This window comes from Panthera tigris, chromosome B3, assembly GCF_018350195.1.
Source record: "Panthera tigris isolate Pti1 chromosome B3, P.tigris_Pti1_mat1.1, whole genome shotgun sequence".
In the NCBI taxonomy this organism is placed as follows: Eukaryota; Metazoa; Chordata; class Mammalia; order Carnivora; family Felidae; genus Panthera; species Panthera tigris.
In genome coordinates, this window is record NC_056665.1 from 68,836,095 (window position 1) to 68,848,583 (window position 12,489).

General features: G+C 42.6%; 1 protein-coding gene across 1 annotated transcript in view; it reads left to right on the top strand.

Annotated features, from left to right (window-relative positions):
- RYR3 (ryanodine receptor 3) overlaps nucleotides 1–12,489 on the top strand; it is a 524,192-nt gene that overhangs the window by 381,016 nt on the left and 130,687 nt on the right. The window contains exons 43-44 of the mRNA XM_042989263.1: nucleotides 968–1,071; nucleotides 4,210–4,345. Of these exons, the coding sequence (XP_042845197.1) occupies nucleotides 968–1,071; nucleotides 4,210–4,345 (240 nt within the window). The remainder of the gene's footprint in view (nucleotides 1–967; nucleotides 1,072–4,209; nucleotides 4,346–12,489) is intronic.

The following is a 12,489-nucleotide window of genomic DNA, read 5'->3' on the forward strand; positions in this document are numbered from 1 at the left end:
TACCATGTCTCTGCTGTCCAACCTAAGTAGAGATGTTGCTGCCACCCAGAACTGGTGACAGATTTGCGTTGGCATATTCACACAGTTTTTCCCTTGTCTTCCTTGGGACCGGCGGCCCATGGCTCATGAAATGCTGCCTGAAATTATAGATATAGTCTGGGGACACCGCTCCCCCACCCCCAGCCCACTCCACTGACCAAGGAGGTGCTAATGAGACCAAGGTCAGAGACCCAACCCCTTCTTGGAGGGCTGGCTGAAGGCTGCATCCCTCTCTCCTAAACTTTGAGGTGGACTGGCCAAGAGCAACTGTGGACAGTGTAAATCCATCACCACCACCACTAGAAAAGCAACACGGTGCATATGCCTTACTCACTGTCCTGGATGTAAACCAAATGAGTTTGTGAAAGACACAAAACCACTCATACATGCATGTGAAATCTGAAAGCTGGAGTTTCCAATTTATCAGATGCAACCTCGGACTCCCAACCTTTTATAAAAAAGTTTTTCTGAATTCTAGCATAATAACCAAAGGAAAATCAAAGACAACGTTGGTGACCTGATGTAACTGTATGAGCTAATGCTGTTTGAGGCTATTCTCAAACTCTGGTTGGTGGCTCTAGAAATGACCAACTCGTTTGAGATTAGTTGGTTAAGTGACATCACTACCGTTTGATTGATCACCACAGCAGAGCTCCAAGAAGTATCATGTTAGAAAAATACTTGAAAATACATGGTCCCTGCTAATTACGTGCACTGATTTTCTGACTTAATCCATAGTCAAAATTAATAATGAGTAAGGGGACCGGGATTAACAAATTCTGTTCTTGGGCAGGCAGCCCCTTCAGAATGGTGATGGGAGTTTAATGTGCTTGCTGCCCTCTCCTGGCCATGAATGTACACTGCACCCTCAGCTCAGCGCTGGACGGCCTCTGTCTCTTTTCTCTCTCCTTCTCTGTTCCTTCCTCAGCTTCCCCTTCGATGAGGGGATCTACCCCGCTGGATGTGGCAGCTTCCTCTGTGATGGACAACAACGAGTTAGCCCTGGGCTTAGAGGAACCAGACCTTGAGAAGGTAACTGGCCCTGGGGAGGCAATGTGCTTGCCCTCTCCTGCCTTATAGCACAGCCAGGACAAGGAAATGCAGACCAAAGGCTGGGTCTCCATCAGAACCTCTCAATGCTCCATGAAAATGTGGTAGAAAGTGAGTAACCAGCAGCAGTATGATAATTAGGAGCAGAGAATCTCCCATGGGCAGGGATAGTCAACTTCTTAGATATAGATATCTGGATATGTGTGCTGTCTGTATGTGGAGGCCCAGCCTCATTGGTCTCCATGGAACACTACCAGAGACCTAGATCCTAATAAAGTTCTATGTCATCGAATTTTTAAGTTCACACACTAAAGAAAGAAACATGACAGAAAACTGTATAATCCATATATGGACAAGGAACACCCACATGTCCTATCCTTGTACAAATGAGGCAAAACTGAGCTGCCCCACATTGGGATTGTGAAGTGTGCTCCCACTGGTGGTGATAACTGGAGGCTGATTCACCTACCATCTTTTCCCCATTCCATCTCGGGGCTATTTCCTTGACTGAGTGGCTGCCAAGATTTACAGTACGAAGACTGGTCTGGTGAAGGGGGAGGGGAACAAGTTAAAGGTCATCCGTTGAGTAGTGGGTCTGGAAGTGCATGGAAGAAGAGTTCCTAATCCTGACCAGGGGGTCAGGAAGGTCACTCAGGAAAGTGACAAGCTGAGGTGGGAGTAGGAAGCCAGCAGCCTCACCATCGGGAAAAGCGTGTCAAGAATGTGTGAGGTTCAGTGAGGAAAGCATGGTATGCTTGGGAATCGGGAAGGTGGGTGTGACGGATCATGGGGTGTGTGGGGGGAGTGGTGAACAGTGAGGGGAGACAGGAATTGGGCTTGATGCTACCATAATGGTTACCATAGAAGTTCATACTCCTATAGGATCACTGTGGGCCAGGTCCCACTCTGAATTAACTCACATAACCCTTAGAACATGCCTTTTTGTTAGTGCCTCCAGTTATAGGAGAGAAAACTAAGGCCTAGTTGATGTGCTCAGTGTCATGGGGTTTGTAAGTGTCGGAGCCAGGAGCCACAGGGGTCTGGCTCCAGAGGCCGTGCTCTCAGCTGTCATATTACAGGACCTCTCTGTAGAGCCAAGAGCAACGGAAACCATCAGAGGGCTTTAAACAGGGAATGACACAACATGACTTGTATTTTAGAAAGCACATCTTGGTTTTAGCAAGAAGAACTGATGAGAACAGAGACAAGACACACCCCCTCCCATACACACCCGGACTCACGCTCTGCCACCCAGCAGTACGTTGCGTGATAGCTGTTCCACAAATGCCACGAATATTCCTAGTCTGCTTCTGGTGAGACAGACTTTAGTCAAACTCTGCTCTGCATACATTGCAACACCAGTCAAGAACTCCACGTTTGAGGTGGTGAGATGGTAACTGATCCCTGGATAAGAAAGTGGCTGATGGTTCTCTTAGACTAGGACAGTGCCACCTTACACTGATGGGGACTCAGTGCCCATCCTCAGCTGTAGCTCAGCTTTGGAAATGACAGCACTTGACAAAGACCCTAAGTCTCCCCTGGAAGGTGGAAGATGGGCTAAGGAGAGGCCAGGAGGCTGGGAAAGGGAAGAAATGGGGACCTAGGGACATCTGTGAGGGGGAGGCTTCTTCAGGTGGTCCCGGTGGCTCAGCACAGGGCCACAGACTTTGTTGGGACCCGTGTCAGGAAATCACCCAAGTGTGGTTCCTAGGAGAGAGGGGAAAGGACAGGTAAATGCCACAGTTCTTCCTTGCCATTGATCACAACAGAAATTAGGTCCCTTAAGATTGAGCAACAGCCCCGCCACCAACACACGTCGTGCACGCGCGCACACAGACACGCAAGGGTGCTTATTTCAGCGGCCAGTGAAATGTCCTGCACCTGTAACCTTGAAAACACTGCTGAATTCTTGCCTTTATTGATGTTTTTCTCACATCTTAAAGGCCAAATCAAATCTAAGCTCCAAGCAGAATAGTATCCTTACTGGTTTAAGAAGGAAACGGTGTGATGATTGTTTCTTACTGAATTTTGACTTAGATCCATTGTTGTTACAAAACAACTTGGAGTATATGACCTCAGCAAATACATGATTCATTTGAAAAACATTGATTGACCATCTGCTATGTGCTGAGCCCTGGGAATCATAAAATGAAAAAGATACAAATTCCTGACTGAGGAGTTTACAGCCCAGTGGATTCTCCCCTTCTCCTTGTACACATAAAATAATAAAGGCTAAATTAGAATAGCAACTGCATTTCAAGCAAAGGTCTATTTGCTAGGCACTTTTTCTTGCCTGACATCTTTTAAAAAGTAGGCAAGTCATAAAACACTCTACAAGATCACAGCGCTGATATCCAGTGACCCAGGAAGTGAAGAGAACACCACCAATCCCAGCTCTTAACTGGCCACAGCCCCTCACTCACCACCCCAACCTTAACATTTGGCTTGTGACTTGAGACAACAGTTGTTAATCCAGAACTTGAGTAGGGAGCCCCAATTAGTCAAGGGCCCACGCAGAGTCAACCAGTGACTCAATATTTTGATCTTGAAATACCATGGCCAAATGAACATGGCCCACCTGGACCCATTATCTCCCCAGAGACCCCCTAGTTAGGCCTATGTTTAAATAGTTGTCCCCTCTTGGGGCACCTGGGTGGCTCAGTGTGTTGAGTGTCCAGCTCTTGATCTTGGCTCAGGTCATGATCTCCCAGTTTGTGGGTTCAAGCCCCACGTCGGGTTCTGTGCCAGGAGCGTGGAGCCTGCTTGGGATTCTCTCTCTCCCTCTCTCTCTACCCCTCCCTCCCTCCCTCTCTCTCTCTCTCTCTCTCTCTCTCAAAATAAATACATAAAACTTTTTTTAAAATATGTCCGCTCCCTCTTGCCAGAACTGGAAAATCCAGGGAACTGAGCTCATGGCATATTCCTACATAACAGTGACAATCTGTCTTGGCTATTTGGAAACAATGAACTGGAAGTTCTGATTTCAAACTTAATTATTAAAAGTTTGGGGCTCTCTCTAGCTTCTAGGCAAACGAAAGCCCTTCTGTTCCCAGAATTCTGTAGGCCTCACAGCTGTCTCGTAAAAAACTGAGACACTTACTTTTGTATTGTTGTTGGCAGGTGGTGACCTACTTGGCAGGCTGTGGCCTGCAGAGCTGCCCCATGCTTCTAGCCAAAGGGTACCCTGACGTCGGCTGGAACCCCATCGAAGGGGAGCGCTACCTGTCCTTCCTGAGGTTTGCCGTCTTTGTGAACAGTGAGTCCCAAAATTTTCATGCCTTTCAGACCTAGGATAGCATAAACTTGGGTACATACAAGGAAAGAGAGATCCTTTGCATTTCTTCCTACCTGTAAGTAGGATAGATTCTACAGGTGGTGGGGGACAGGACAATCTCAGGCCAGACAAGGACCAAGAGCAGCATCTGGTGGACAGTGTGTTGAGCTCTCGCACCAGATCCAGAAAGAAAATAAAGGCGAAAGCTAGAGCTTCTCACTGCTTTGTACCTCTTCTATCAGTAAAACAGGGGATTGTTAATAGCTTCATCTCACTTATTCACAAAGCTAACCTCAGGTGTGCCCTCAGATCCTCAGACTATTGGATGAATGGATGCATACATGCGTAAAAATTAAAAATAACTGAGTAACTATAAAAGGTAGCTCAACTCCCAGGAGAAAAAATATTTCTGTGGCAACCCTAAATACTATTCTTCTCATACAAGTCACTTCCCACTTATAATGAATTCCAAGTGGACAAAACCTCTTTAGTTGCCCAAGTAAAATGTACTGAATCTTGTGTAAAATTTAAGTGGGCTACTTTCTTGAACATGTGCCCTGTCTCCCAAGATTGTGTTCTAATACCAATTCGCGTATATTCACATCAGAATTGTGATCCTTCTCCCTTCTCCAAGTTTGGAGTTCCAGGCTAACAAATCCAGCTTGGCTAGTTACACGATTGCAAAGAGGGATTACAGCTAATAAGCAATCACGCCAAGTGTTCTAGGTATAAGAGTTTATCTCGGAATATATTGACATAATGTGATCACTGATTTCCTGTGTGCTTTTCTCATCTCCCTTCATCCCCGCACTACTTCTTGTCTTCCTAGACTCCACTCTTAATATCTGAAGGATTTCCATTGTCCTGGTTTCTCCCCCTGGGTCTCATCCAGTCAGATGCTTGATCACCTGTCTTCTGCCACTCTCTGAGTGCTCTTTAGTGTCCCTAACTGTTCCTCACCATCATTGCTGAATTCCATTTTCTCTGAGGCCAGTGTCAGCGTGTCCTCTAATAATCTCTTCCACTTTCTATCCAAATCTATCTGATTCTGGACCACGTGTCCAGAAATAATTCAGAGGTACTATGGTAATAGGGACATTTTTTAAGTGTATTTTAAGGATTCATAAGTCTCCCTAAATTATCTCAGTAGACTATATGACACAAACCAAATCAAGGCAGGACTCATTTATTCATCTTGGCCACCTTTTCAAGATCAAGAGCTTTATGAGTCATTTAGAGGGATTGTCTACATAGGTTATGAAGGTAAAGGAATCCACTGGCTATGCACCTATCTAGATTGCCCACATTCCAATACTGATGTATGCTAGTTTCATATGACCAGATTGGGACTGAATAGACTTGTAGATCTGTAGTTGAAACGGTGGGAGTAGACTGTCACAGGGGAAAGCATGAAAAACAGAGAGATGGAACATATGAGAAAGAAAAAGTTAGAATCTTATTGAAGCCTTAAAGAAGGAGCAAGAGTGCTTTAAAAACAGCTGAGTGTTATGGAAGACTTTGGGCCTGAGAATGGAGTGTCTGAGGAGCAAATATAGTGCACAACACTTACTGCTTTGCAAATTTAGGCACATTACTAAAACTTTCCTAGCCTCAGTTTTTTTATGTATGTTAAGTAGAGATAACCGTAGTATATACCTCACAGAGCTGTCGTAAGACTTAAATGAAATAATCTGTGGAAAACTTAGCACAGTGCCAGAAACATAGTAAGCCTGCAGTCATGTTAGTTGTCATTGTTGTTTATGATCCTTACAAGAGTATTAGGGCATTTGAAATGGAAAAACTCTCATAAATGGATTATTTGGGAGTCTCAAAGCCCTCTGTAAGTTTTTATGTCTAAAAGGTGATTAGAAAGGACTTCCCAGCCCTTTTGTGGCATCTACACAGCAGTGAAAGATAAAGGTGTTATAGGTGATCATGGTAGATGATAAGAGTGGTCATGATGGGTAATGGTGGGTGGTGACAGGTGGTGATGTTGGATGATGGTGAGGGGTAATATTGATGGGGGAGATGAGGGTTGAGTAGTGGTCATAGCAGGTTTTGGGGTGATTGAGGTGGGTGGTGGTTAGTGATGAGAAGTGCGGTGATGGTTGTGGGGGGTGATGAGTGATGGTGGGTGGTCACAGTGGGTGATGATGGGATGTGATGGTTGGGTGGTGGATTGCCATAGTGGGGGTAGGGGTTACTGTGGTGAGTGGTAGTGAGTGATGATAGAGTTAGTGAGGATGATGGTGGTGATGAGAGCAGCTGACATTTACTGAGCATTTACCATGTGCCAGGCACTGTTCAAAACGCTTTGGGATTGGGGGCACCTAGGTAGCTCAGTTGGTTAAGCGTCTGACTTCAGCTTAGGTCATGATCTCATGGTTCTGGAGTCTGAGCCCCACATTGGGCTGTCTGCTGTCAGCATAGAGCCTGCTTCCGATTCTCTGTCCCCCTCTCTCTCTGCCCTCCCACCCTTCCCCCATATTTGCATGCTTGCTCTCTGTTTCTCAAAATAAATAACTTTAAAAAATTGGGATGTGTTAACTTACATAATACAGAAATCCTAGGTATAGTTATCTTCCTCATTTTATAGAGAAAGACCCAGGTGCTTAGAAGGATTAAGTGCCTTGCCCAGAATCACACAGCTAGTAGGATGTAAAGCAGGATTTGAAGTAGGATTTGAAATAGAACAATTTGGCCCAAGAGTCCAAACATTACTCAACTATTGTGCAGTATTGTCTTGGTAGCGTAGTCTAATGAATGAATAAGGAGAAACAGTGTTTTCTCCTTTGAGATGTTCAAAAATTGTGGCATTATTTAATTACTGTTTGGCACTAATGTTTTGTTTTGTTTTTTAAATTAAGCCAAATCAAAAGCTCTTGCCATATCAAAATAATAGAATTGGAAAATTCTAGCATTATTTTCCTAGTCTCTCTTAATGTTTGATTTAAATCTTGTTAAACAAGATTTGTCTTTAAAAGAACTTCTTGAGGCTATAATTTTCTCCGTTTTTTTATTAGGTTGCTCAGAAGCCTTGAGTTGTGTTTTACTGTGGGAGTAATGAAGTTGAGAGGCTTATATTTACCCAGCAGTTGTAAACTTTATAACCAGTCTAGACACAGCTCTGTCTAGGTATCTGATTAATCCCTTCCTAATGTAGATTCCAAGAAGGAAGATGTCTTACCAATCCACAAGAAGAAGGGACAGTTATTTTGTGCTTTTTTTTGAGTCCTTGGAGTATTTTAGTGATATCTTCCCCAGGCTATAAACTTAGTTGTGAGGGACACACTATTCCTAGCTTTGCTGAATATTTCCCTAGGAAGATTTGTCATCAGTGGACATAACTTGGGGATCCATCATGTGACACGTGAAGCGTATGTGAGGGGCTATGAGATGTAATAAGAGACATGACCTAAAAGCCCTGACGTCATAAAGCAGGAAACAGAGCAAACCTAAGTGGAATTATCGGAAACGTACATGGAATAATTACTAAAAACCTTGTAATCAACCATACCTGCCTACAGAGTGACACATGGGTCTACTGACATGCCAAAAGTGACAGTGCATATTGGAATCTGGTAGAGTGAATCTATGAATACCTGGGGAAAAAGGCAAGTGTTGAACAACATCTTGGAGAAACAAATGGACATAGTATAACAGAGTAGTGTGGTGAGAGCATACTGATTGGCTTGAACTAGGAATCATTAATCTTTTATTATATATCAATTTTATCTCAAGCTGGAAAAAAATTTTAAAGTCAAAAGCACCAAGTAGCATGGTACCTTTGAAGGGCACAGTAGATAAAGATGCTTTAAAAAATCAGCCGGTTCATTTCCATCCATGTATTTATTAGAGTCAGAAAGGATGTAATAACCACTCTTAGGTGTGATTGGTACTAAACACTAGGGATGATTAGGATTAAAATGTGTTAGACATTGTTCTTATGCTCACATTTATAATATAGTTGGAGGGGCGCCTGGGTGGCTCAGTCAGTTAAGCGTCCGACTTCAGCTCAGGTCACGATCTCACGGTCCATGAGTTCGAGCCCCGCGTCGGGCTCTGGGCTGATGGCTTGGAGCCTGGAGCCTGCTTCCGATTCTGTGTCTCCCTCTCTCTCTGACCCTCCCCCGTTCATGCTCTGTCTCTGTCTCAAAAATAAATAAACGTTAAAAAAAAATTTAAAAAAAAAATAATACAGTTGGAAAGAGTCAGCAAACTTTTGAAAAACTGACCAATAGTAAAAGATTTACATAACAGTTGAAGACAATTACAAACAACATCACAGTGTTCTACTCAGGAGACACTTCAGGCTGTTGTGGTGAGAGAAGATACAATATGGGTTACAAATGAGATATGGCTACTTGGGGTTGGGTACTTAACGTCTGAGTTATAGCTTCTATCCAATTACAAGACATGTAGAATCTCTTCTACCCCACCTTCCTCATTCTCCCAATGGACCTTCTTGAATCTCTGTGCCTGAGAAGAAAGAAACTGGTCATTGGGGTCAGGACGGGCTCATAGTGACAAAGACAAGGAAATGTGGCCCCATCTGTAGAAACTCAAAGTGAAACTATAAACGCCCAGAGATAGATGGTCAAAACAGCACAAGTAATAGAAAATAAATTACTCACATAAAGAAGCCAATGGCAAACAAATGCCCAGAGCACCAAAATGAGGAAATCTGACTGGGGCGAAAAGCTGTTTGGCCTTGTTATTTTCATGCTAAGTAAATTATTCAGCATTTCTCCCCACTGCTGCTTGTGGGATCCCAGCAGTGGTGCTGGCTGAGCATTTTGGCATGAGCCCAAATGTCCTGAATCCATAGGTATATGGATTCTTTATCAATCATTTTCTTAATAACGATGGTAAATGAAGTTTGATACCTACATAATGTAGATTTTAACTGAAATAGTAAAACCAGGCTAAAGCTGCTTCATCAACATTATTCCCACAAAATGGCAGTATAATGATCCTACCCATCACAAATTGATTTTCATTAACTCAGTGAGAATGCTCATATTTAAAAGGTGGACTCTACCCTATTAGAACACACCTCAATTCTGACTCCAGGTTTCAGTCTTAGGCAAATTTTATTTAACATATTTCATGAAAAAGCCATGTGGATCCAAACTCTAGATGCATGGGCAACATTTTAGCATGATTCTAGCACTAAATACCAGTCTCTAAAATTTCTGGACTACTATACCAGTCCACCCTGCAAGGTTTTCATTCAGTCCCTTGGCTTTAAATTCCACATGTTTGCTCGTGATCCCCCCAATGTACATTCCCATCCTTTTTTCTCTTCCCTGAGCCCCGGACTTGTGTAACCTGCTGCCTACTTGATGTTTCTACTTGAAGGATGAATAGGCATTTCAAATTTTGAACATCTTAAGGATTAATTTGTATATCTACCCTAAACTTGTTCTCTTAGATTCCCCATCCCCCTAGCTAGCACTACTGACTTTGCAAAACTCTTAGGTGGCATCTTTAATTCAGACTTTTTCCTTATCCCCACATTCAATCCACTTAAAATTCTGTAGATTCAATGTCTAAAAGTTACCTGAAAGCCATTGACTGATTTTTCTCCATCTTCACGGGCCACATCCTACCTCAAGCTATCATTATCTTCCACCTGGACCACTTCAGCTGCATAGAAACTGATTTCCCGGTTTCTACTCTTAGAAAGGCATTAATTGGCCTCTGCTGCACTATCTGCAAGATATTTGAGAAGCTCTGCTGCAGGTATATAGACCAGGTAGAGTTCCTCTGTTCCACTTATCTCATTCCAGGGTCTAGGCTTGACCATCTTCTACAATACTTGTCCACTGGTCCTGCATCAGTGACTAGCAAGTAATGTGGGCTTACTGAATGGTTGAATTAATGACCAAATGGGCAAACAGTTCCTCATTTGCTCTCTGGCTGCCATAGTAGTTTATTGACCTATCCCTAGCTCCTCCCTCCACAGATTAGAAAGCCCTAAGGAGGAGATCGTATATCTTAAACACTTGCAATGACTTGGTTCATGCAAATTGCCGACAACCGTATTAAAGTTGTCACTTACAATTAAAAGGTATTGGGTCTTGCTCATCGCCCCTACCTTGTGATACTATAAGTTAAGACACTGTAGATGCATTCATGCTAGGCCTCCAGTGTTCGTACAGTATGACTTGATGAAGGATATGTTCTTTTCCTTAAGACTAATTGAAATCTGAAGAAATGAACAACCCAGGTGCTTGTAAACAAAGGCTGACAGTTGATCTAGTAATACAGTAATGGATAGTGACCCTCAAACTTTCCATCCAGTCATTTCAAGTCTCTGCCTTGAGTCTCAATGGAGTCTGTTCATTTATTCAAAAATATTTTTGAATGCCTATTATGTGTCAGATGTTAACAAGATGCTTGAGCATACAGGGTTAGATAATGCAGACATAAGGCTCTGTTCTTATTACATAGACAATCTGGTGACAAAAACAGACACAAACTAATACAAACAATTTATTAATTATACTTGTGTTCAATGATTACAGGAAGAGGGCAGGGTGTTTGAGAAGACCAGGTCCTCTAGGGCTTCCAAGGATGAATGGGAGCTACCTAGGTCAAGGGTTTATGTTAGGGTAATGAGAAGGAAGAAGGCATTCCAGGCAAAGGAATTTGAAACAAGGACTGTAGTTAGAATATTGAGAGTAAGAAAATCTATGGACTGTAGGTGAAATCATTGCAATAATACTAATCATCCCTGTGGTGAGAATGACTGCTTCAGGGTCAGATAGGGGGAGAATCACAGCCATTTCCATCTGACTTCTCAGGAATGTTGAAAAGAAGGTAGCAATGTAAAGATAGCGTTGAGAGCCTTTGAAGAAAGGCACTGAGAACATTGACACAGTTATTAAGCTCATTATTCATTTTGGAACTCAAGTAAAAACATTGTTTAAGCCCCTGGGCAAAACTAGTTTACCTCAGATCTCTTGCTCCCTTAAAAAAATGCCCTCAAGGTCAGTATTCAGCTTCCCCACAGTGGATTTGTTTGACAGTCTGGTTTGCTGAGCTACAGGTAATTAGGAATAGAATGTACTCTCTCCTAATTATGCCATCTCCTCTACCTTCTGAAGCCATTGGAAATTCTCTTCCTTGGTCCTCTCTCCAATTAGCAACAATGGTTGCTTACAGTTCCTTCCTCTTGCAGGTTGCTCTCTGCATCCCCCACAGACGTCTACGATTTAGTAATCAAGAGATGGCTTTCTGGGTCAGTTGTAGCAGCTCACTTAATTAGCTGAGATTTGAAGCCCTGAGATTCAGATAAAATAAGGTTAATTTGGTGAATGAATTTGAATAGCAAGCTCAATACAGAACCCACGGTCTTAGTTTTTCACATTTTCTTGCACATGGTGGTCCATGTTCCATCTAACTCCATGATGCTGATCGCTGTGGCAAGAAGAGCTAGGTTGATTTCAGCATGCCGGTAAAGATCATGGCTGATCCACAAGTGTTTCCACCCTGAGAACTGAAAGAATCAGAGTATGATATTTAAATAAGTTTGAATAACAGGATGGGAGGTTTTTGGCCATTTTTGACACTTAAAATTTTACAGTTTTAGCTTCGTTATTCTTACAATGAAAAATGACAACTGGGAGTGTGGATATAAGTGACACCTGGTAAATTATAGAGGCCAACAACATTTGAAAGTAGTGAGCTGTGAGTTGTATCTATAACTAAGATTATTTGCTCTAAAATATGTTGATTTTCCTGGTGCTTTTCTTTAAGTGTCCCTCCTGTATCCTGTATTAAACTGTATCAAATATAAATGCTAGGTTTGACTCATAGTTGACTCATAGGAAAACATGGCCTTAGGACTTGGCATCATTGTTGTATCTTCCACAGGTTGCTCAACGTTGTTGAACATCTCCTTGGTTTCTCTCCTTCAATGATTCTTTCCACCATACCATTACTGTGATTATTGTGCCCTTTTGCCATCTCCTAAGAATTTTCTTCACATGGATTCTGTTTTAATAAGATCAAATTCTTTTTTATATATTAGATGGAACTTGGAGGAAAGCCTCTTTTTTAAAATATAATTTATTGTTAAATTGGTTTCCATACAACACCCAGTGCTCATCACCCACTTT